The sequence below is a fragment of the Coffea arabica genome, chromosome 8e, assembly GCF_036785885.1.
Source record: "Coffea arabica cultivar ET-39 chromosome 8e, Coffea Arabica ET-39 HiFi, whole genome shotgun sequence".
Lineage (NCBI taxonomy): Eukaryota > Viridiplantae > Streptophyta > Magnoliopsida > Gentianales > Rubiaceae > Coffea > Coffea arabica.
In genome coordinates, this window is record NC_092324.1 from 34885739 (window position 1) to 34913021 (window position 27283).

The following is a 27283-nucleotide window of genomic DNA, read 5'->3' on the forward strand; positions in this document are numbered from 1 at the left end:
AAAACAACCCAATTATTGAAGAACTGTTGAGCATGATTAATAAATGTTGAGCAAGATTAATTTAAATTGAACGACGTGACATGACTTGTTCTTGACATTTGTCTCACTGTTGGTGATACTGACATTGGCTCTAAAAGACTTCAATGACAAAAAAAGAATATATGTTTAGATAATATATTATCTAAAAAAAAATAAAAGTTTAGACACTGAATTTATATTGGTAAAGAGATTGAACTTTTTCCCACAAATTTATTACTTATGAGAGAATTTGGATTTCTCTTTACCTATCCCAAACCTACACTTTTGTTTGGCCCCGTGCAGAGTCGTGGTTACTACTTAATTCTACTAATGATATCCTAACTTTTTACGCTAAAAATATCTAAAAATAGAGTGCCATATTTCTTAAATTAATTTCAACTGATTCACGGTCCACAAACAAATAAACTAAAAATTAGAGAAAGATTAAGAGAAATTATTGTAATTTTGATGTGACTTATTCTAACTAATACTACATAAAGTGCAAGACTTGTGGATATGAATTTCAAAATGTTTGCAACTAGAGTTTGTGATTGTAATAACTAATGAATGTAGTAGCAATATGAAGAGTTTTCAAGGGTTTTTAGAAAAAAAAATATTTATTCGTAAATTTCCTTGCTAGTAAAATCTAACAATCCAATAATGAAGTTTCAAAGTTTTTCTTTCAAGTTGGCCGCGTATTGAATAGCTTGAGACTCTCCTATAAAAGCTCGCATGATCGCACTCTTTACAGACCATCAACAACAATTGCCTACACCCCACCTTAGACTGTGTAATAAGAATAAACAAGCTTACACAGCCTAATAACCCTTTCATACTGTCTTAAGTGATGAATTACACATCCGGTCTTCGTGTTGATTCAAGCTTGAGATTTGCCTCAATGTCATGGATCCCATATTTCTCAGGATTCATGGCTCTGGTTTTGTTGGTCTTTACCATGGACAAATGGATAATGATTTGTCTAAAGAACAACAAACCTCGATTCCCTCTCCCTCTTGGCCCAAACTCCTTGCCTTTCTTTGGTTGCATTTTCCAAATGCTGAGAAACAGACCAACACATCGATGGATACGCAAAGTCATGGATGATATGAATACCGAAATCGCTTGTTTCCGTATTTTCGGTGTTCATGTCATTTCTGTCACTTCTCCTGAGCTCGCTCGCGAGTTCTTCAAGAAACATGACTCGATTTTCTCCAACAGACCTTTTTGCATGTCTGCAGAACTTAGTAGTGAAGGATACTTGACGACAATCCTTTCACCTTTGGGCGATCAATACAAGAAAATGAAGAGAATAATCGTTTCCAGTGTGCTCTCACCTGCTAAACACCAAAGGCTTCATAGCAAGCGAACAGAGGAAGCAGATCATTTGGTTAATTATGTTTACAATCAGTGCAAGGACGATGCCAGTGGTGGGGTAGTGGACATAAGATTGGCTACCCGACACTACTTCGGAAATGTGATTAGAAAGATGATTTTCAACAAGAGATTCTTCGGGAAAGGAATGGAAGATGGAGGACCAGGTGCTGAGGAAGTTGAACATATTAATGCACTCTTCAAACTGCTTGCTCACTTGTATGCATTCAGCTTATCCGATTACATGCCCTGGATGAAGATTTTTGATTTTGATGGCCACAGAAAGGTTCTTACTATGGCCATTGCATGTGTACGAAAGCACCAAGATCCTGAAATTGAGAAAAGGATTAAAATGTGGGAGAGTGGCCTAAAAAATGAGGAAGAAGACCTTCTTGATGTCCTAATCAGGCTCAAAGATAACAATGGCAGACCGCTATTAACAACTGAGGAGATCAGAGCACAAATTACTGTAAGGAATCCTCTATCCTGCTGCTTGGTTACATAAACAATTTCTTAAACAATAATTAAACTTTAGCTCCTTATCAGTTAGTGCCTTTTAACATAATTTTTTTCTAACTCCAAAAGCCATGCATAACATCCTAAAGTGACATATTTTTATTTCAAGACCCTATGAAAATGGTGAAAAAAATACGTGCTCGTCTCACACCTAAGGAAAAAAAACACATGCCATCAGAGTTCACAATTAAATTGAAATTTTTGGAAATTGAGATACATATTTTCTTCAAAGCAAAAAGAAAAAAAGAGTAAGAGATATTAATTGTTCAATAAAGAAAAAAGAGAGTTTATAATTTGTGTGTGAAGGAAATGTGTTTTGGAATAGTTGATGGGGGGAATTCTATTTGAAACCCGAACAGTTAAAAATAGTACTTAACAATTTGGAGATTCTACTGGAAGTTAGGTCAAATGTGGATAGACTGGCACAAGAATAAAAGCTGGTACAAAATCAATCGCGGGGAGTATAGGCCTACTCGCAAATGCCCCACCTCGTTGATTAGTACAACTTAAGATAAAATGATGTGCAAAAGGTGACGTAAAACCATGTCCCCACCACATCAAATGATGTACAAAAGATGATGTAAGATGACATCATCTTGTTCACCCACGTTTTAATGATGTGGTTTATGTGAGCTCAAGCCCATCAGCCACGCTTTGACAATATCCAAACAAAAAAAAAAAATCCCAAGTTTGTTGATTAACTGAAATCAGAAAGGATGGAATCTCAATGAGCCTTAGTCACCACCAAAATGCAACTTGCAATATGATGTTGTTGTAGAGAATCGGCTATTGAATTTGGAAAATAAGGATTATTCGTTTCACTTTTAACTTTATTGTGATGCTCCACAGGAACTAATGTTTGCAACAGTCGATAATCCATCAAATGCTGTGGAATGGGCATTAGCAGAGATGCTAAATCAACCTGAAATGCTTCAAAAAGCCACAGAAGAGATAGACGCCGTGGTTGGAAAGGATAGACTTGTTCAAGAATCTGACCTTGCGAGGCTGAAATATGTGAAGGCCTGCGCAAAAGAGGCCTTTCGGCTCCATCCATATGCACCCTTTAATGTTCCTCATGTATCTACACAGGACACCGTTGTTGGTGGCTACTTCATCCCGAAAGGTAGCCATGTTATCTTGAGCCGTCCAGGACTTGGCTGTAATCCTCGAATTTGGGAGGATTCGCTAAAGTTCAAGCCTGAATGCCACATGAATCACATGGATGATGCTAGAATAGATCTTAACGATCCAGAATTCAACATGTTTTCCTTCAGCACCGGAAGACGTGGATGTCCGGGAGTCCTCCTGGGTTCCACAGTCACTGTAATGTTGCTGGCCAGACTTCTTCAATGCTTTAACTGGAAGATTCCATCAGGTCTTTCACAAATTGATTTAGCAGAGGGCAAGGATGCTGGCTTCCTTGCCAAACCTCTCTTTGCAGTTGCTGAACCACGATTCCCACAGTTCAACTAGGATGTTACATTCTCAACGATTTAACTTTTTCTGTATCGTCTTCATGTCTACCCTCTATCCTAGTATTATTAATGTCATGTTTTCACTTTTGTGATGTACCAAAAAAAGAATCATATTTAAAATCAACAAATGTTTTCTATTTTTGTTATTTAAATAAGTAACTTTTATTGTTCCTAATGCACATCTACTAAGTCAATAATTTGAATTTAAAGATATCATGTGTAAATTAATCGAATGCCACAACTAAATATAATAATAAGATGTTACTATGAAAAGTTGGATTCTCAAAAGGAACTCTATTTTTTAGATAAAAAGATTATAAGATACGGTATTGCCTAGTTTCTACTCTAGGCAATTAAAATAAAGTGACAAATTTATAATCATCATGAAATTGTAAATCAAAAGTTTTAGAATAAGAATAATTGATTAAATAATTATTAAGCAAGATTTAAATCATAATAAACGAAATTCCAAAGCTAAAAACAAGTGTTGTTACTTGTCCTCAACTTGCAAGTTTTTAATTAATTTTTTCATATTTAAAGGACTAAATTTGTGAAAATTGATAGCATGCATGACTAAATGGGGTTGATTTTGAATTCTAATGTCAATGTGAAATAGGATTATAAAGAGAAAGGATGTACTTTCAGAAGAGGAAAATGATTCAATGGGATCTTAGTACCTCAAGGGATTTGGAATCAACTTGACTATGCATATTTATGTGTTAGAACAATCCTTGGGGAGATGTGTACAATTCCTTATACTATATAAGAATTAGTTTGGATCAAAGAATGGCTTTGAATTTCAACCGCAAGAGTAGGGGTATTTTGGGATTGTGAGGTTGTTTTGAGTGTAGTTATAGTATTGGGTACTACTTTAGATAGCATGTGTATTATTGTGTTTACTGAAATGTCCTTGTATTCTAAAAGATGCAGTGATGATTTGTTCAAAGGTTTTGGTAGTTTTGGAATGTGAGATTATTTGGTCATCTTTTCTACAATGGGTACAACCCATAATAGCTTCTTTATTGGTGTAATTACTTAAATGTCCTTGTAGAGACATTCATTTTGGTTTGTATCAATTATTATTGTTACTTTGCTATTATAACTTGAAGAACTTCAAACGTCATTTTCATCTCAATTAAAGTAAGGACAATGTGGTTTATTAAGAAATTTATGATTGGGCATTAGTTTCAACTTCAATTCTTCAAATGTCTGTCCCTTCACATTCTTCCGTTATGTTCCTTTCATCTTCCGGTAAATACTTATTTGTATTGCCATTGTACTCTGGATTTCAATATGGTTCTCTGGTGAAGTTATTCTTGATGGTTCAACTTGAGATGAGGTTTCATTCTTTTTTTCAAAGGTATGATTTGCTTTGTAAAATCGTAATTTCTATTGTTAGCTAAATGCTTTCATTCCAAAATTGGATACTCTGTTAGCGCAATTTAATGTTGATATTATTGTTTCCCCACAAAGTTGGTCGTTCTATACAATTTAAATGGCATGATTTTGTTGGAATAGGTTTCGATCAACAAGAATGTTGGCTACTTTGATCAAAAAGAATGTTGGCTACTTTGATCAAAAAGCCTCCACCATAGTTGGCTACTTTCATCAACAAGAATGTTGTGTAGATGCATCTTTAAGTAGATAATCACTTTGTTTATTGCCATTCTCTGAATCGTTTGGGTATCTGTTTAAAGTTCATTTAGTCTTGTTAATGAAAAGCTCATATACAAGTATTTGTTTCAAAATATATGAACTGAGCAAGATAGCATGCATAATTTCCTTCTCCATCTCCCAGTATACATTAGATATTTTGTTACTTCATTTTGTTACTCAATGTGCGTGAGTTTTTTGATATTCGCTTGAACTACCGTAAAATCTTCTTTAACCACAGGCACCAAACACCCGCGCGATGCGCGGGCATTCCCCTCCTAGTAAATGTCCATATGTTTGAGTTTTGCCTCTGCATGTAGCACTAAAAAAAAAAATTATGTTAACATTCCATTCCGATCTGCTTTATTACAATTCACTTCGATTCTACCATGTCGTTATATTTTTTACGTAAAAGTATTAATTACATTGAATAGCATCCATTAGTCACTAGTAGTAGTAGCAAACGCCTACAAACACATAACTATAAGACTAGTCACAAGTTATACACTTCTAATTAATGTCATGCCATTTTCTTTGTTTAGTTGAACATTATAAATGAGATTAGCTAACACCTTAAGAATATATAGGAGAGTAATATTTTGCAAACTTTACTTACATAAGGGATTTGTGTACTTAAAATAAGGGGGGCTAAACTAATTTTTATCATATTAACCCAAAAAAAATTAAAAAAAAACTTGGTACTAAACCAAGAATTAGATGAAATAGTCAAGCGAATTTCAATTGGTTTCAATTGGTGGACAGTTTATACCGTAATTTAGATCAACTTGGAGGGTCCTTTGATGCCATCGTGAATCGGCTGGTTTAATCATTATTTTGAGGAGATATTGCTACTTTTTGATAATTTCATATGGTGTTATCTTTTGACAAAAAAAAAAAAATGGTGTTATCTAGGTTGCAATTGCAATCAATCATTGTTTTTAAATTCAGACTGTACTAGTTTGTTCAATCGATTGCATCGAAAATCGGTCAAGAGTTCGATTTGAGTTGACCTATAAAATCACTCAACTAAAAATCGATCAAAAATCAGATTTGATAGAAACTAAAAAACTAGTCAAAACCGAGATTTCTTCATTTTTTACTTTTTGTTGACTTTGCTTTTTTCATTTTGATTTTCTTTTTTCCACTTTTTTTTTTTTTGTTTAATCTCTTCACACTCAAATCTTAATTTGATCCCTCAATGACCTGTGCTCACAGATCTGAAATGTTGTTTTTCATTTTTGTCAAAAGATATGGAATCAACATCGGGAGAAGGAAAAAGAATAGCAAGAAAGGAAGGAAAATCAAGAAAGGAGGGAGATAGATGGTGAAAGGTTTCAAGAAACAAGAAAGAGTGCCGAGAAAAAGAAACAAGAATACCCTTGCAATATATTGTCCACCACTTTCTCTGCTGAGGGTAGTGTTAGATAATTCCCAAGATGAGGAGTTTCATGCGCTTGTTTGCAACTATTTTTCTCCTCTCGGTGCTTTTCATGGGCTCTAATGTGGGGCCAATCGGGACTTGCGAGTCACAGAGCCATTGAAAGTTGTCTTGATTTGTGTTATTAATAGAATAAGGAAACAAAATAGAAATTTAAAAAATGAAAATAGGGAGAAAAGGAACCAGTTGTGTGATGTCTAGAAAAGTTGACACGACCGGCGGCGGCAGCGAGGAAGAAAGAAAGGCTGGAAAGTTGCCTTTTAAAGAGGAGTTAAAAGAATTGACTTTTACATTCATGCCCAAATCTTTGGTGGTATTTTGTTTTGGGCCTTAGCTTTTAAGAAATTATAAATCTAACAATAAATGGTTTTTACATTATATTTCGAACCTCAATTTGTACAATTTTGTAAAATGAAGTCTTTGTATTATTTATAAATTCACCAACTATACCCACTCTAGCCATATTTTTTTATGCTATTTTATTTTTATATACAATTAAAATATATTTATATTCATTATGACATCATCCAATTGGACCTCGATTTAACTGGTCAAATCTATTAACTCCTAAACTCGATCAAATCACTGTCTAGTCTGAGTTTGTAAACATAGCAATTAATAGCACCCCTGGAAGGTACTACCAAAGACAAATTGTGATTTCTGTCTTCGTTTCTTCTTCGCCTTTCTCAGGCTGTTCTCCCAAAAATACGGTATACTACAGGTGAGAAAATTTGTGCTGCATTCATCCCATTTATGGCAAGAGCTGAAGCATTAATCATTGCGTTGTCAGGTTGTTTCGAGTGCCGCGCCGATCCCATACATCCTCATCGTCCCAAGACACCACAGATGCAAGGAACTTGCTTGGCTATCCCAAGAATGTCGATATGTATATATTTTTGGTACTTATATTTATCAATCAATATTTTAAAAGGTGAAATCATTGAGCGGAACCAACTATCACTAGAGTAGTTGGCCACCACATGTCTTGTGCAATGGAAGGTTAAGGGTTCAAATTCGATGGTAATTTAGTTCCCGTCGGTTTCTCTTAATCTAGTTGGATCACCCTTTTACAATAGGTTAGAGTAGGAGTAGGAATAAATGATAACAATTGACAAAAAAAAAGAAGATCTAGTTGGATCAACCCCTTAAAATAGGCTAAAGTTGGAGTAGGAGTAGATGACGACAATAATTGACAAAAAAAAAAAAAAAGAAGATCATTGGACCGTTCGTCTTATGTCCGAACAAAACCAGTAACGTAAGTTCCACAAATTTTGATTTTTTAAATATATAAAAATAAGATATACAATAATACTACAAAATTATAATATTTATACATGTATGTGTGCATATATATATATTACTAATAAATATAAAAAAATTGATAAAATTAAGAAAATTACAAAAATTGTTATTGTTGTCTAACAATTAAAATCACAATATAACTCTAACTCATACATTAGTCATCTAGAATCATGTTAATAAAAAAAAGTTATATTTTGGGATCAGAAAAAAGGAAAAAGAATATATAGGAAACAAAGTCATGAATGCTTTTATTTTGTATTTTTTTCCAAACTATTTCCAAAGAGAAAATAAATGGAATCATTTAAACAATAATAAGGACAAGAAACAAACATAAGGAAGATAAAATAGTAAAATCAAAGTTCAAAATTAAAAAAAGGGAAAAGTACATAAACTTTCCGGATGCCCCAAATGCCCAATACTTCGAAGTTCGAACCCTCGGGCATTCACCTCGAGTAATTGGCGAAACACCAAACAACACTTTAACGCCATTCAAATGCCCTGGCACTCACACTAGAAACGCCTTTTAAAACAATGTTATCTATTGTAGTTCTTATTTCTCTACTCATGTCCTTGGAATTTTGGCATTAAAAATTGTCATAGGAAAAAAAAAGTCAATATTAAACTTGAATTGATGTCATTTTTCCACAATTCTTGCATTCTGGGCTTCAAATTTCTTAAAGATTGTAGTTAATGGATTTTTCTTACGTTCTTTTTTGTTGTTTGTGTATATTTTTTGATAAATATAGCTAACAATGAAAATGATGAGCCTTACTAAATTTCTAGCAAGTTTCCCAAAATTAGCACTAGTTGTAAATGCAAAGTATGATAGTTAATTACACGTATATTATAATATCCAAATTCATTGCCTACACGGATCTACCATTGTCACCACAAGTGCTGGAAGATAGTGGTTGTTCAACATTCTGGCAAAGTTGATTCATTGTCTTAGCAAATAGCATAGTAGCATCCGGATTCCTAGCTGCATGAGTCGTAACCACGAGTGCGCTTGGGCCTATCAATCGATACTGGTGACCAACATCAAGCCCCAATTCTGAATAAGCTTCTAACTCCGAATGTCAATAGCAATGCCATCTCTAGCCTCCCGTTTCCATCTCTCGATTATGTATGAATCATGAATAAACTTAATCTCCAACTTATCAAGAACTTTTATGCAATGGGAACACAGAATTCCATTTGCATGAAATTTGTTACCCCGCTGCACACAATGGACTAGGATAATGGATAATAAATCGCCACACACTCGAACCCACCTTGATAGTTGCCAACTGAAATCTCTACTACCTCTTCACTCAATTTCATCACCCTTACAACTAAAGCACTTGACTCCTCAAACTCGTTTTGAAATTCATCAAATATTGTCGGAGTACAACCGGATGCAGCCTGATTTAGCACGGGTGACCTTTTCAAGCAAAGTCTTGGTAACTTCTGTCGTGCCTCATACTCAGCAACCAATTCTTTTTGCCTCTTCTTCCCTAGCACAGTGCATAAGTGATTAAAGAATTGTAGCAGATTGTGGTCTAATTTCAAATACCCCTTTATTTTCGAATTAAAACTCTCGCAAATTGGGTGCTTTTCATTCCTGCTGTCCACGATTCCTTTGTATGTTACCTAGCCCACTTATGTCTCAATTCAAATATATCACTAAGCTATTTGTTCTTGGCCCCACTGTGCTTGGCCATCATTTCATACCATCCTGTTGAAATCATCTTCATCTTCTATCCAGTGCACAGAATCCATAAACTTCCTGTAAAGTGATGACTTGGTCTTGAAGTGATTGGCTAGCTGCTTCACAAAATTTTGCTTAATATGGAAAGTGCACAACCCATGGTAAGTCTCTGGCATAACTTTGGAGGCAGGCGCTACCATGGCAGTGTCTTGGTCAGTGAATATAGTTCTTGAATGCTTATTCACCATTGCCTCTAGAAAGTAGAAAACACTCAAACAACCATGTGAAAGAATCAACTATCTCTTCATATAACAATGCCGCACAAAAAATAACCATCTGTTGGTAATGATTGAAACCAATGAAAACTCCTAGTGGCCTGCACTGTCTGTTTGTCCTATATGTTGTGGCAAATGTGACTACTTCACCAAAAACTGAATAATCAACCCTCATTTGAGTATCCACCCGAAAAATATTTGTTATCTGCTCCTTACAGTCTTATTGCACTGTGTAGAAATAATTCAGGTTGTTGGCAACCTGACGTCTAAAGTACCAACATCAAGCACTTGTACGCTTGATGTTAACACTTTGTCACTATTTCTATTGCCATACTCCTATCGTACGCTAAAGCCAACAATTGTAGCATAAGAGTGGTAAAAATCATAAGCATCTTCCTCTGAGTCAAACTCCATTCCTAGTCTTAGAATGCTACACCAAATAACTACAAATTTGCATCCTCACCAGGGTCCATCCCCCTAATTCATAAATAATACAAAGTCACTAATTGCTCTTTTCACTTTCAATTGCATTTTTAGCACTACATATCAACATCAACTTTTAATCATATTTATGTAGTTCATTTCACATGAAATAACTGCTCATTTACACATAAACAATGCAAAATTACAAAGTGCCACTACTTAGTTACTGAACCACTAATAGTACACTAATGCACAATTGTGAATTACAAGGTCAGTACCAATCAATGAAGCACAGTAGTAGCAAAACTACATTATACTCATTTAGTAATTTTGAGAAATTTCTCTAGTAATGCTTCTACACTATACGCCTCTATTGATAGTCCAACTTTGTCCCCTTCACCAATCTTACTAATTTTTTAATGAGCAAAGCAAAACAAATGGTGGATAGAATTTCAAAAAAAAAAAAAAAAAACTTAACTCGATATTTCAAATATATTAACTAAAATTAACTAAATATTTTTCAAAAAATATTAACTCAATATTCTCTATTTCAGCTTTACAAATGAACTAACAGCATACTATTGCACACTTTGTGAATGAAAAGATCAATAATACTCAACACTTTTACTTTTGATCCTTGAAGGAAAGAAACAAATTTCAGGAATAGGAATAGCCACAAGAAAGTGAAGCTACAGTTTTCAATGTCACAGCATACACTCACACTATTTAACCTCATAATCTCATATTCCAAGTGTGATCGAAGATGAAAAAGTTTAAGTCAAACACTATTAATGATGTAGAAATCAAGAAGTGCACAAGATACATGACAAAGGGAAAGGCACAACTCACAGCTAGACCTTTAATTGATCTAAGGTGAGATCTAAAATGTTTGGGAAACTCAATGCCAACAGACTTTTTCTTCCAAAACTTCAAGTGATCTGTGGATAAACAATTAGTTAGTAAGGGCTGATTTAATCTTATATACAATAATCTTAACGTCTACATACTTCTTACAAGTTAAATGGAAATCCTTATTTCATATCCAATATAAAGAGTTGATACATTCATCAACTAGTTAAATTTTTGGGTAAAAAAACAAAAAAGCCCTCTGTAGTAAACCTAATACACAGAAAAACCCCCCATGATTTTAAAATATACAACACGACACCTCATGTTTTGAACTAAATTGTAAAGGTGACGGAATCCGTTAAACTTAATGGAAATGGACGAAATGACCATAATGCCCTGATATAATTAAGCAAAAAATAGATCAAAAAAATCATTTGTTTTATTCTCTAAATAGAGAGAATTGAGGGTTAAGGGGTAGAATAGGTATATTTGATAAAAAATTGATATAAATTTTTTTTTTTAGGTTCCAATAAGTCATTTCCATTAAGTTTAACAGATTCTGTCACCTTTACAATTTAGTTCAAAGTATGAGGTGTCATGTTGTATATTTTGAAACTATATGGGGTTTTTTTGTGTATTAGACTTACCACAAGGGATTTTTTTGTTTTTTACCCTAATTTTTTTCTTCCGTAGGTCAAATGAGAGGACATCACTTACCCAAAAGAATAAAGGAAATTGCAAGTAAAGTAGTTCTTTTTGATCTGTCCATTGCTTTCACACATAGTCAATTACTCCCTTTATAACACCCGTTCATATTTTTTAATTTGTTAAACACCTTAACTTATAAAGAAATTTTTCACAATACTTAAACTTATCAATGTAAAAGTTTCATAACAATTCATTAACTTAACTACCATTAGATGCTTTTCTATATATGTCAAAAGGATACACAACATATTTTGCTTCAACATAGTCTTTCAACCAGGAAAGTACAAAGGGCATAGCTCAAACTGGAAGTGAATATAATTTTCATAATCTGCAGAGTAAATAACCGTTATTGCACCATAACCCACCCATCACCCACCCCCTGAAAATGACCCAAAAAATAAAAAAACAAAAAGAAACTAATACAAGAGAAATAGAAAAGAAAAATTATGGGGAAAAACATTGCATATTAGTCATGTTTACTTAATCTGAAAAAAGAATCAATAGAAAATTGCAGTTTATAGGTGTAATAAACTAGTTATTGGGTGTAATAGTTCAATCATGTGGTGCAAGTTGTTGGGTTACATGCTTCTACACATTGATTAATTGCAAGGTTATCAGGACATCCCATATTAGTCAAAAAAAAATGGCAGATAGCATTTCAAAAAAAATTAACTCAATATTTCAAATATATTAACTAGAATAGGGGAGAACCTATATGAATTAGGGAACAACTTTAATACCTTAACTTTGGCCGTGAGATTCCTTCTTGGACTTTCTAGATCCACCTTCTATTCTTTGCTTGGAAGTTCAATTTTATTACTTGCTTTCAATATTTCTCTCCATTTTTTCCGCAGATCCATGGGAGAACGGAGAACATGAAGTGAAAAATTTCGTACACTCCAGTGAAGATAGGGGAGAAGAAGAAAGCCAAACACAAGAAGAGGTATATCTCCCACAAATGGAAATATTATGCTGCAGTTTTTAACCGATTCATGGGAGTTGGAAGAAGATAAAGAGGGATGTTTTGCACACTCTAATGGAGACAGGGGAGAAGAAGATGAAGCACAAAACTGAAATCTTTCTCCAACAATTTGAACTATTGCCCTTTGTCTATGAAAATTGAAAATTCGTTGGACTCTTCTTCGATTAATTAGAACATGCAGACTATTAATCCTGACGGAAGCACCAAGTCCGTTTGTTGTTTATTTTGTTTTTTCAATTTTTTTTATTACAAAACGACGTAATTTTGCAGGTTTACTTAAGTTGCTTGTGTACCTTGAACCTAACCGTTAATAGGTGACTTTTTATCCTGACCATGAAATTGCTACAAATGGAATTTGTGAGGCCCGCTCACATTGGAAAAAGCCCTAATTAGATACCCCTCAGAGTTTTAGAAAGATTATTTTTTTGCCTAACTTTCCATATTTCCCTACATACAGAGGGGATTAATCTAAAGAGGGACGCCTCTGCTGAGCTTAAAGAATTGATCCACGAAGAGTCAAGATAAATTGGCAGAGATGAAGCGGAGGGTGCCGAATTAAGGAGTTAAGACTCTAAAACACCCTAGACCTAAGTATGAGAACACTATATATGGTGTTCAGTCAAAGAACATAACAAAAACAAAAGAGTAATTAAATGTTCTTGTTGGTTATACTGTATCGTCATGTTTCCTGACGCCCATTGAAGTTATAAACTCGGGTATATCAAATCTAATAATGTAGTTACAAGTTAGTAATCAAGTCAAAGCTTTGTTTACAAAAAGTGGAAAACTCGCAGCTATGTAGTTTCAATTAGTTTGAGAAAGACAAAAATTGAAACCAATATCAAACCAAGATTTAGAACGAATGTCTAAAAAGAAAGGAATACGACCTCAACAACAAAATTTTACCCATTAGGAACTTTAAAAGAAATGGAGATTCAATATGAATTAAAGTTATCTACTAATTATGTAAAAACGCTTTATACAGATAGGTGTAAGTTGGAAATGTCAACAGTAAACAGAGAATATGCATTGTAAATCTAGACCTACTTGTGTAGAAATAATGCTGATAGAAAATCCATGCAATATTCAATAAGAAAAAAAAAACTCGTTAAAAAGTTTGACGACAGAATAGCACTAATATAAAGCAGACAAGGATCAATTCCATTGTGGCATCATTGTAAATCAAAAAATTCTCTCTATTTGAATGGGATCATTTGATTGATTTTATAACATTACTACAATTATTGATATTATTACCAGGATCAATTCCGCTGTGTTACGAGAGCTACTTCATGAGCATTTTCTAGCATTGCCATGTTCGTTTGCTTCATGGGAGGAGTTTCATTGTTTTTTGGCTGGTTGACCGAGGGTTATCTTGACGAGGCCGTTCAAGTGGACTGCTCCCTCAGGGGGATACAAGTTGAATTCCGATGATTGCTCTAGAGGAAACCCAAGGAGAAGCGGAGGAAGAGGAGTGGTGCGCGATTGCAACGGGAATTTCATGTTTGGATATTCTTGCTTCTTTGCCCCACTGACAAGCTTACACGCGGAGCCCAAAGCAATGGTGTTTGGAATTCAGCAGTGCCTCTCTCGGGGCTTTTTGGATTTGCATATTGAGTGGGACTCTCTTGTTTTAGTTTAGATGATTCAGGGCGTATGCTCATGGCCGTGGTGGCTGCAGAGAGAGTTGCAGGAGCTTCTTCGATTTCGGAATCATTTCCGAGGCATCTTGCACTGTTTTAGGGAAGTGAATAGACCGGCTGATAGGTTGCCAAATCATGGCATTGATACGGAGAGGGATTGTTTGTTTCACAGTTTTGTGGAGTTGCCAAGTTTGGTTTGGGGGTGAAATTCGACTGGATCGGCTGGGATTTCCAAGTTTTAGGCAATAAGTTCGTTTGGTTTTTTTGCGGAGAGGCAGGTAGAAGCAGCCACCCCTCCCATTGTTTTCTAAAATCTATATAGGCCCCCAAATTTGTACATTGACTATTAATTTTTAAAGCAAATTTTATCATTTTGCCCCCAACATGTTTATCATTATCACTTTTAAATATCCTAATTTCTCTTTGTGAAAATATCAACTCTTAGTTTCCTTATTTAGCACATGATAAATACAAAATTAATCTTTGCATATTGTTAGTATTTGATATAACTTTTAAATAGCAGCTAAGAAATCGTCTTTAATTTCTACTTATAATTACGTCCTCTAGTAATCCAACTCTTAGATTTCTTATATTACTATCGTTATCACTTTAATGTTCATGTATGATTAGTAGTTATTATATTTCTTATGATACTAAATTGACTTGAACTTAAAAAATGATTTAGGAATGTTAGTCAAAATAAACAAGAAAAATATTTGACTTTTGTCTCTCTGATCAAGCAGCAATCTTCCAACTCCATTAAATCTATTTCAAGCATTGAATATTCGCGAAACTCCACTTTTTGAAGGCAAGTTTTTTTTTTCATTGTCAAATTTCTTCTGTTACAGTTTACATCTTAGTTATTGATTATTAAAATTTTATTCCAAGTTTGAAATTTAAAATTTTGTAATAAACATTAATTTGTAATATATTCGACTGTTCACCCTCCTAAACGAAATTCCTAGTTTCGTCGCTGTGTTCAACTTACCTATTTATGATATAGAACTTCAATTTAATCCTCGTCGTGATTTGTAAAACTTTTGAAGTAGCGGTGGCTTTTCTAAATCAATAATCTTCAAAATATTGTTTCCCTAATAATAGCAAAATTTGTATTAGTATCTCACATCCCAGTTCTGACACTCTCTCAGCAGCTTGAAGGAGACATTTTAAAAGACAGAAGAAACGAATTCTGTAATCTTCCCTTTACTATAACAAAAAGCTAGATAATTTAATTCCCTAACTACTAAATAACAGCATTGAACTGCAGAGTTAAAAGTTTTACCACTTCTGCCAATTTGAACAAACTCATTGTGAACCAACAAAGCCCAATTTCTCTCCAAATCAGGTGCTTTCTATTCTTGACGATGTGGACCAATGGTAGACGATGATTTGCGCGCGTTTTATCTTACGCCAAGAGGGATAATATGTAAGTCAAGTCATTATTTTTATGTCAAAAAGACCCAATTTATTTTTTTTTTCAACAAACGATACCATTATATAGATATGAACATTTGACCTTACAAGGATTAGTTACAAAAGGGGGATGCTACCCTCATAAAAAGAACCAATTTAACTGATAAAAATATTAGTCAACTGGCCATGAGGTCACTGGCTGGCCTCTCAAAAACTCTTCCTTTTCCTTCCTCCTTATAAAGCTTAAAATCTCAGTTGCACCAAAAAAAGTCATACTTTGTGTTAAAAAAAAAATCTTTTACTAAATAAAGTTGCACCAAAGGTGTGTTGATCACGAACTTGGTCAGCTTTTGACAAATTTCGCTGGAATTTCAAATCTTACAAAACCTCATGGATTCTTTTGGAATTTAAACCTGGAATTTCGCTAGGGTAAGTTGAACATTCACTAAACCTCATGGATTCTTTTGGAATTTAACCCTTTATTTTACACGTAGGGGTCTAATTTGTCAAATCAAGTAATATCTTGTGTTCAATATTATTATTTTGAATTAACTTTTTATGCGCTAATAATTGAGCAATTAATTTTTATATATATTAGCAGTTATGAATGTACATAATTTGAATTCAGGTTATGTGCCATGATATAAACCTACATGAGAGGTTAGTGTATCTAAATGTTGATCATTAGAAAAGCCACGAACTTCATTACCTCTGCTAGGAATAAAATCCAGTCTATCATCAAAATACTGAATGTTAGCCGCCATAAACTAATAAAAAATAAAAATAAAAATAAAAATAAGATGAGTTCAAAAAAGAAACAAATTAATCAGGCACCAATCCCCGACAACGGCGCCAAAAATTGACAGGAGTCGAGTTTGTGCAATAATAAATACCTACTCAAATAAAATACAAATTTTGCATATAGCATGAGTAGGGTCAAATCCACAGGGATTGGAAAAAATTCGTTCCTTCTAGAGTTTAGATTATGGGGGATTTTATAAAAATGAAAATAATTAAATAACTTAGATAAAATAAACAAATGAAAATTAAATGACAATTTATTAAAATGGAAGTAATAATAGACAAACTCTAGTCAAAAAATAACTTCAGAGATGGTTCACTCAACTGATCATGATGCAATAATAATTTCATTCACTCACTGATAAATAAGTTATAACTGCCAAATACGCGATGACAATCAACTTCTCCTTACTGTGTTAATAATCAAGGTACAATCGTTAACTACTGCCCTAATTAAGAAATAACCCTAGGTACGACTGTACAGTTCAATTTCCTAATGGGCTTAAAAATTAGAGAACCCTGTTCTAACCAAATAATACATTATGAGAGTTATTTTAAATTAACCAATATGTTCTCTTGACACAAATCTAATCACGCTAGACACCACTAATTTAAAGTAATTAAATAATTATGGATTTAAACTGCTCTAACTAATTTTAAGTTATTAGATTAAATTAAATACCGGGACGCCCTTGATATTCAAATAAAATAATAACCATAAAAAATTAAATCAGAGGACATACGAATACCAATAAAATAAAGGAAATAAATATAATCAATTCGTTCTCATAATTTTAGATGAACCAAATGCTCCATTGCTTCTTGACTAGAAATAAGTGTTTAGTTCATCGTCAAGGAAAAAGCCACACGCGAAACATTGGAATTTATTGCTGTCGCCATTCTCCAATTGAGATGAATTCCATAGAAAAAGAAAACAAATTCGGTTCTCTTGTTTCTTCCTAAGAAGAAACGATACCCCCTGCTAACTAGTCTCTCGTTCGGATAAAAGGAAGAATAAAGAAACGATAGTCCTCGCGTTGTTTCCTACTCCTACTCAACTACTTATCCAACCAAAGAGTTCTAATCCTAATAAGCAACAAGTCCTTTTTTCAAGGTATTAATAAAAAGATATACTAATATCTTAATAGGAGTAGAAGACTATCCATGCAGTTGAGAATCTGCCTTTGATGACTTCAATTCAAGATTGGAGACCATGTGCCAAGGACGAGGGGCTGGAGCGGTTATCAGACAACCGCTCATAAACTTTTCATGGCCAAGATGTGGTGAGCCATCATCAACGGCCAAAACAAAGTCACGTCACAAAGTTATATGAGCTGAAGAAGACGGCGTCGTTTTATTGAGTGGCAAATAAAAAAATAAAAATTGTAGAAACTGATGGAGCATCATCGTCAAACGGCGTCAAATTTATCCCGCCCAAATAATTAATGAAAAGTTCCTTTTTATCAAAAATCCCCATTTCACTTTCCCCATTTCCCAAACCCTTTTCCCGTTGTCTGCTAATGCAAAAGATCACTTCACAAAAGAACTTCCATTTCACTCCACAAAATCACTCCCATTTCACTCCCCGTTGTCTGCTAATTTCCAAAACAACTGCCTGAATTCGTCCTAAAGAAGACCTACGGTGTTTTTTGGAGGAGGAGAAACTGCATAATCCAAGGTAAGATGGAATCTTTTATACTCTCTGCTCCTATGTTGCCCTTGTAATGTACCAACAACATTGATACTCTTCATTTTTTTGACATTTTTTTTATTTTTTATTGGGGTCAAAATTCTCTGTATTTTCATTGTTACTAGATTACGAACTAGTAATTTCGTTGTTACTAGTCCGTAATTCATTGTTACTAGATTACGAACTAGTAATTTCATTGTTACTAGTTCGTAATCAGTAATAATTTCGTTGTTAACTAGAAATTACAGGTTCGTAATGTCTTCTTCCTGATTTTTTATTTTTATCTTGTAACAAACTAGTAATTTCTCCTGTAATGTCTCCGTTTTCACTAGGGTTTTTCTTTGCCCCTCTCAATTATGTTGATTGAACTTTTCAATTTTAATGTCAATTTTTTGCTGCCTAAGTTGCTGTGGTTTAATTTTGATTTTAATTAATTTATGTAATTGCGAAATTATTGAAAATCTAGTAATCAGTCCAAAGAACCCGCAATATTAGAAGAACGAAAGGAAAAGATGAGAAATTGTCAAAAAAAAATCTGATCCTGTTTTGTTCAATTTTGCATTATATTCTGTTCAAGCTAATTGTAAATTTTTTTTTTCTTTTGGCAATCATGATATGCTAAAATATTTGGTTTTTTTGCCTATTGATGGGCAAACTGAATTTAAGGTTTCTAGAAGCTTGAAAAATTTCTTTTGCCTTTGCCATTGTTGTCTTGTTCATTAAAATTTAAAATTTTCAAGTAGTTGATTAAATCAACTTAAACTCTATCTAAAACCATCGTGGCTTGAGCCCAAAATTATAACTGAAGATGCGGAAAGACAATGAAAATGAGAACTTAAGCTGCATTGCTATCATTTTCAGGATGGTGATGCTGTGCTAAGGTTTTCAAAGCCAAATAAGTATTGGGTTGAAAGCTCGCAGAAAAGGGTAAGTTTTTGTGCTTAAATTTCTCAGACATGAGCTTGCTGAGAAAGGCTGATGTTGTGGACTTTATCTAGATAGATGATTACTTATGTTTTTTTGCAAAGCAGTTAGTGAAAGTGTTTTCAATTAGGAGAAGTTTTGCTCTTCTTTTATCAGTTGTGGGAAAATTTGTTTCAAATCATTAAAACATTTTAAACATGATAATCTTGGCCACCATATCTTAGCATATGTCCTTATATTTCCTGAAACTATATTCTTCGTTATGTACAGAATAAGGATTATGTGGGTCTAATATCTAAGAGTTTGAGAATACTCAAATTCTACATAGATATATATGCCTAATATCACTGTAGCAAGACTGAGTAGCCTGTTGGTCCATCACATTAATGACATTTACACTGATCTTGTTGAAGGTGAATGTTGGCTTCTGAGTGGAGTATTGAATTGTTGATGCTAAGTTGTGATCTAATAAAGCCACTTAGGACTCAGATTTCTGAAGTAAAATCTTCATTAAAAGAAATTATAGTAACATAAAGGCGGTGCTTTTTTGTTTTCAGTGATCACTGCATGGCTATGACATAGTTTCAGCAAATATAGCTCCTGGTTCTATTTGTTAGATAAAGGATTACTAGATGGAGGGGATGGGTGGAACATCCTATGTGGTTATAATATGGGCCTCGAGTTGTACACTAGTAATCGTTTAGAGCACTGTTTTTTATATTTTGACTTGCATCTGATTTGTGTAGTAACAGAAAGTTTGATATCACTTGTAAAGTAGGTGACTTTAATGTTCGATATGGATAACTTATACATGTTTCTTTCCAAAATTTTCAGATAGCCCTTTGGAATTATCTATACCTAATTGAATATGGTAGGCATGGACATAACACTTTAACCTTATTTTATTATATGTGGTGAAGATATTATTAGGATGGTAAGGTAAAACTTGTATGTCCTACAATCTGGTTGCCATGACAATGTATACCTCGTGTTTCAGCTATGATTGTGGTGTGTTCATAATAAAATTTCTGGAGCACTGGAATGGAAGATTAGGCATATGCATTACGGAGGTATATATATTATTTTGATTTATAGAAAATTTTTGGTAGCAATTATTTTTATGATGACTAATGTATAACATGTGGTGCTGATTATTTCAATGCTTGGATAGGATAACATGTGGAAGTATCGAGTGCAATATGTGTCTATGTTGGTTGCAACCGAGCATAACGAATGGGCCGAATCCATCCTTGAGTTGTTAAATATCCCTCCCCGACGAAAAAACCAGTTGTAATAAATGATTGACAAATATTTAGTAATTTATGAGTTGTGTTGCGTAGAATTTTGTACTTGTGTTGTATAGAATTATCTCCTTTTGGGATTACTGTTGGATGCAAAGTTCATTAGTTATGAAGTTTTTACTACTAGTGGGACATATAGAATTTTGTGTTAGAAGCAAAGTTCATTACTGTTGGGACATGCTTCACTTTTTGTTTGCGGCAGATAGGGTTGGGACACCACGATGAATATATAACTTCTTGTAATCAATTGAATAGAAGTAAAAGGTGTAAAACTATTCTGCATTGATTGCAATTCTCAAACTACTATCTAATATAAAAGTAAAACAATCATTTTAGTATTACATTGTTCCAATCCAGTTCCAAAAGGGTCATAAGATACATCAGCTTAGCATACATATTCATGGAAGGCAATTAGCTTCTACCCATTTATATCGTAGGTAGTTGCACTTCTTCATCGCTTAATTGCATGAGAGTCCTGCTCTTTAACCTTTCCACAGAGGTCACAATGGGGGTCTGGCAATCATTGAAACAAGCAATAAATTATTTAAATCAAAAGTTCAGTGTTCATAAAAGCATGCCCTACAATAGTCTTGTAACAAGGTTAGAATAGTTCTAAATAATAACTGTAAATAATGAGTTTTTTAAAGAATTACTGACCATTAAGAATTCGGTGAAACTTGTGTACTTTGTCTTGCTCACAGGATCGTTGGGAAGCAAAAGTGGGAGATTGTTACGATCTTGAATACAGATATTATGAGCACTCAGTATTTGAGAAGTGATTCCAGTTTCACCGGGCTACCATTAAGTATTGTACTGAATAAGATACTATAAATTTGTCCAAAATCTTGATTATCCACACAAGTGCAATATCTGACTTACCATCCTACAAGATTGTATATCTGAGTGAATAACTGGGGATGATCCAAAATTTGATTCACTGAATGACTGTTATCACAAGTAGCACATTACATTAGTTGCAAAGTCATGCTAACATTGTGTATAACAGCAAACTAACTAATTTGTAAAAATTAAATACACATTGTGTCCAAAATTTAAGATGCCAGGTCGTACGAAAATTATGATGCAAATGTGTACATAATATATAACAACGTGTTCAACTGAATTAACAATGTGTAAACAAAAATCAACCGAAAGTAATCTAAACAAAAATCAAAATTCAGTACATACGTGACCATAAATGAATACATTGTAAAGTTATACTACAAACTTATGGACTACTATGAATATAACACATAACCAAAGCATTAGATTGAAGTAATTATGCAATAGGTTTCAAATGATATGGTTTGTAGTGTACAAGATAAAATACACCATGTACCAGAATAATGATACGATATTAAAACTAAACAACGGGTGATAAATAATTGTAACTTGTATGATTGAAAAAATAAATGTGAGCAAATAAATTAATAATGTGTAAAAAATTTTATCCAAATGTCTAATTATGTGTCCAAATGAAATTATTCATATTTCAAAATAAAGTAACCGGTGGTACATGATATCAATCAATGCGTACAACATATATATCAGTTTGTACACATAAAACAACAACATGTAAATGTTATTAAATGAAGAGATCTCAGTACTGTGTACCAACTAATATACACCGTGTACCAAAATTATAACACGATGTCAAAACTAAATAACGGATGATAAATAATTGTAACTTGTACGATTGAAAAAATAAATGTGAGCAAATAAATTAATAATGTGTAAAAAATTTTATCCAAATGTGTAATCATGTGTCCAAATGGAATTATTCATATTTCAAAACAAAGTAACTAGTGGTACATGGTATCAATCAATGCGTACAACATATATATCAGTTTGTACACATAAAACAACAACATGTAAATGTTATTAAATGAAGAGATCTCCGTACTGTGTACCAACTAATATACACCGTGTACCAGAATAATAACATGATGTCAAAACTAAACAACGGGTGATAAATAATTGTAACTTGTACGATTGAAAAAATAAATGTGAGCAAATAAATTAATAATCTGTAAAAAAATTTATCCAAATGTAATAACGATATTTCAAAACAAAATAACCAGTGGTACATGGTATCAATCAATGTGTACAACATATATATCAGTTTGTACACATAAAACAACAGCATGTAAATGCTATTAAATTAAGAGATCGCCATAATGTGTACCAACTAATATGTACAAAATATGATATTACTGTGTTAAAAATAAATAACATGTGATGAACATTCTATCACTAATATGTACACCTTAATAACCAATGTGTACAAGTAAAACATTAATTTGTAACACCTAAATAACTAACAGTGAACTATAATGCACATTATGTAAAATATAAAAATAACTACTTACTGTCACAGAATTATTCGATGACAAACATTTGCTTGATGTTTGGCTTTGGATAGGTTGATAGGATTCTGATGACTGACAAGAGAAGAATATACAACAATTCAGTCGGCTTATAATAGTAGAGTCAATTGAAATGATATAGTTATGTAAGTCCAAAAATAAGATTCGGTACTAACCATCTCAGGAGTGCTTGCCTCAAACAATCTAGAGTTCTTCTTTTGCCTATAAAACCTGTCCACCCAACTACGCAATATTTTCTTAGTTTTTCTGCCACTTCATTTCTTCAAACCAGTTGGAGTCACAAAGTGGCCAGCTGCATTCTATACCTGTATTTCTTTATATAGATCCATTGATGCACTATACATTTCAAACAAATATTATAACCAATTTGTGTATAATATCAGTATTTACATACTTTACAATCATATGTACACACTTTATAACAATGTGTACACTCTTTATATCAACTTGTAACATAACAAATGCATGTATGCCTCATACACTTTTACATAGCGTAAGGTTTGACAGAATTCTCAAAATCTATACATTGTCATCTATACCGTTTGTGTAGTTATTTAAGTTGGTCACATTGTTAAATTATTTTTACGCTTATGTTATTTTATTTGTACACATCCTCATTTATATTTTGAAATTCTGTACAGGATCTTTATTGTACAAGTTAAAGTTAACCATTCTCTCTAAAAGGATAATGATATACTTCTTATAATTTTTAAATCATGCTTCACTAAATAACACATTTATTACAATCAAATTACATATAATATTAGCGTTTTGCCTTGGACAGAGTTCACCATGCAGTGAATTTCAGATGGGCCGCTCACAAGTCTCGGCTATGCATTTGTTACTCGATGAATATCTATCTCAGTCATCCACTACTTAAATCGGCGTGTATTGTTGCTGCAGCGGATCTTCACAATTATCTTGTGCAGACCTCAGACAAGATGCCCATTTTGATAGGGTTTATTTAAGAGTTGGAAGAGAAGAAGACAAAAATTTATGTCTATGTTATGCGAAATAATTTGTTGAGAGGAGAAGAACAGAAGGAGCTTGTTGAGAGGAGAAGAACAAAAGGAACTACAGCGACAATGTATTGTGTTCAGAGAAAATCCACTACCGCCATTTTCTTCCCACATCTTTTAAGTTGAAAGAGTTTTAAAGCCCGCCAATCGTACCAAAAGTTGATTTTCAAATTTTGATTTTGAATTTTTCATACTCTTAACGGCCAGACCAAACAGAGTTAAAAGTTAAGCTTGTATTAAAGCAACAATCCTCTACACTCATCTCCATTTTGTTCGATTTCGTTTTGGCCGTTGATGATGGGCCCACCACATCTTGGCCATGAAAAGTTTATGAGCGCTCCCGCTCCAGCCCCTCGTCCATGTGCCAAATCTCGAACTTCCTGGACGTGCAGAGTTCAAATTTCGATGCGCCACACTGAGTTGCACAGAAATTCAGTTAAAAATCACGTCTTTAATCCCTTTTCACTCCAAGTCCCTACAATTAACATTAATTACCAAAAATAAGTTTAATCTACAAATTAACGCAATATTTGGTAAAATAAAAGGGAGAAACAATCATAAAATTAATAACAAAAATGTAACCTATCAATTTCCCCCACACCTAAATTATGTTTGTTCTCAAGCATATCAAAACTCAAAAACATAATCAAGATAGCAAATAACTCACAACCTATCATACTAGTATAAACATCCTACCCTTTCAACAACTTTATTAAAATTTGAATGCACCAAACTCAACAAGCCTTACAAAGGTCCGAACATGCGTACTCGCCACTAAATGGTGTATAGGGTATAACATAACTCTCAAATTGATACCATGGAATGACTTTACCATAAGTTTGCTAATATATCACATCTCCACTACCAATAGTGAATTCAATACAAGAATCGAAGGGATTTTTATAAGGTTGTAATGGGGTTAGGGTAAAGGGCAAGATATAAAGGTAAATTGAGGCGTAAACATGTTAAGGGAATATCAAGAATTCATCACATGAAAATTTCCTCAAACTCAATCTTTCAAGACTTAGCACTCACTTTCCTCAACTTGACAATTATAAACATTTTTCAGCAATTTGCTTCTACTACTTCAACACTTATGCTCTCTCTATTTTTTAAAAAAAATTTAAAATTTTTTTTTTATTTTTTTTGCTTCTTTTTTATTTTTTGCTTTTCAATATTTTTACAAATTTTTTCTTGATTCCTCAGCATATTCAAACATTTGTGGAGCATCTCACTTACTCAATTGCCTTGCAGCAATACATACAATTTTTCATGCAATTCAATTTAGGTATCTCTTTAACACAAGATTCGAAAAGAAAGTCAAACAAAAGGTCTTGGATAACAATTATGATTTTTGAACAAATAAAAGGGGTAAAAACTTAAATGGTGTCACTAACGGTAAACAAAGTAAAGGTTGGTCCTTTAAGAAAGCCAAAAGTGGTTAAATCCTAGGTGCCTTTGTCATTTTCATGCATCAAATTCAACCAAAATGCGGTCTTGACATGTATAATAGAGTGAGTTTTAGAATGACACAACCATGTGCGACAACCACTCAACAAATGAAAAATAGAGTAAAACATAAATGAAATGTTCATTAATAGGGTTCAACAAACTCACAAAATGGTTAAAATTTGTCAAATTCAACACATTCATCATTCAAATCCATTGCCAAAAACGATAAAATGCTCAACTAGTATAAATTTGCTACTCATTCTTGCATCTTGATTGCATATATTCATTCTAGCCAACATAAACTGTTAGCAAAAAGAAAAGAAAAAAATGAACAATTATTTCCTAGCTAGTAGTCCAAACCTCTCCCCCGTACCTAAATCTTACATTGTTCTCAATGTAAGAAATAAATAACAAAATAGAAAAAAAGGGAACAACGACACTTCCCTGAACGTAGAGAAGGCATCACATGGCTACAGTGAGGGAGGAAGAGGTGGATCAAAACCCACATGATGGAAATAGGCAGCCAAGTTCTGTGTCACGTGGTTGGGGAAGAAAAAGGAAAGAAAGAAAAGGAAATGGAGAAAGAAAGAGGGAAATAAAGGAAGAAAGAAAAAGAAAGAGAAAAAGAAAAGGGAAAAAAAATTTCTTTTTTTTTCAGATTTTTTTTACCCCGCTCACTAGAACAAGATGCAGACACTCCGTAAAGGGGGAGAATCTTCTGATCATGAAGTTGGGGTATTTCACACAAGCGCGACTTGAAGGCATGGTCACAACTTATCGATCAGTAATCTTTTGAAATTTTTGAACATGTCTTTAGAACTAATCAGCTAGTTAGGCACGGGCATGGCATGTATGGTAGTAGTCTTCTGTCCACTAAAACATCAAAACAAAAATTAAACACACAAAATACTAGAAACCTAAGATAAAAATATTAAAAATGAACTTAAAATTAAATTAGATTGCCTCCCAATAAGCGCTTTTCTTTAATGTCTTTGATTAGACATTACCATGTCTGTTCAAGAAGGATAAAATCTTGTAACTCATTTCAATATTTCATCTTCTATGTAATCCTAATAACCTTCGTAAGTAGAGTGATTTTTAAGCACACGAGTTACTTTCTTCCATGGTGTAGTAGATGGCGCCAAACAAGTAAGCAATGATGTTAATTCTTCACTCACTTCTCCATCACGTGTAATTATCAATTCAAAATATTTGGTCATCTCAACTCCTGACTTATTCCTATCATGAAACTAAAAACTTCTGGTATTACAAAGTCAGTTTCACTAATTGAAATTACAAAATAAGAGTTAAGAGAATATTGGCTAGGGAATGGAGGGGGTGTCACCACATTTGAAAATCGTTCACTGGATTCATTTACTAGAGTGATTTGAGGTTGCAGTCTCATTTCTTCCTCTTCAATTTCCTTTTCAACTGCATCTTCAGATCCTTCTTCTTGAGACTCTTATAGTTCCTTGAAATTTGTTGGGATAATTGCACTCTCATCTTTTGTACGGTCGATAATGATCTGTGATGGCAATTCTTCATAAATTTTAGAAGCCAATTGCATCATTTTAGATGCCATCAGACACAATTGAATCGCCAAATTTCTAATTTCCTTCTCTGTCTCCTGTTAAAATCGATATATGTTAGTAAGTAGTAATTTCATTATTTCTTCAAGGGACATACCTGACTGATAGGTTGCAGTTTTATCATTTATTTTATTATTAATTTTCTCTATTACCTGACCTGATGTGGATTAATTGTTAGATTTTACTCACTTTTGAAAATTTGCGTTTATTACAGGGAGTAGAACGAAAATACCACAACAAGTGCCAATGTGACAGTTATCGGGAAAGGAGTTCAAGTAGCTGCCCTTATCCCAGGGGCATTTTTGGAAAAAGGGAGCGTTTCCCCTTTTGGTACTTGCTGAAGAAGGAAGAGACGGAACAAGGGCGG

The 27283-nt window shown here is 33.5% G+C and overlaps 1 protein-coding gene and 1 long non-coding RNA gene across 2 annotated transcripts; one reads left to right on the top strand and one right to left on the bottom strand.

Moving 5' to 3' along the window:
* The first annotated feature begins 865 nt into the window (after positions 1 to 865).
* LOC140012597 (tryptophan N-monooxygenase CYP79A68-like) lies at positions 866 to 3378 on the top strand. The gene is made up of 2 exons (XM_072060846.1): positions 866 to 1858; positions 2755 to 3378. Exons 1-2 carry the CDS (start codon positions 866 to 868, stop codon positions 3376 to 3378), a joined length of 1617 nt encoding a protein of 538 aa, XP_071916947.1.
* Positions 3379 to 20734: 17356 nt separating this feature from the next.
* On the bottom strand, positions 20735 to 21344 carry LOC113702779 (uncharacterized). Its single transcript, XR_003451265.2, has 2 exons — positions 21127 to 21344; positions 20735 to 20982 (listed from the first exon to the last, which is right to left on the bottom strand). It is a non-coding gene; the product is annotated as an uncharacterized lncRNA (long non-coding RNA).
* Positions 21345 to 27283: the final 5939 nt, after the last annotated feature.

Coding starts and splice junctions, on each gene's coding strand:
- LOC140012597 (XM_072060846.1), top strand. CDS start 866: ATGAATTACACATCCGGTCTTCGTGTTGATTCAAGCTTGAGATTTGCC. Junction 1,859..2,754: donor AGATCAGAGCACAAATTACT/GTAAGGAATCCT, acceptor GATGCTCCACAG/GAACTAATGTTTGCAACAGT.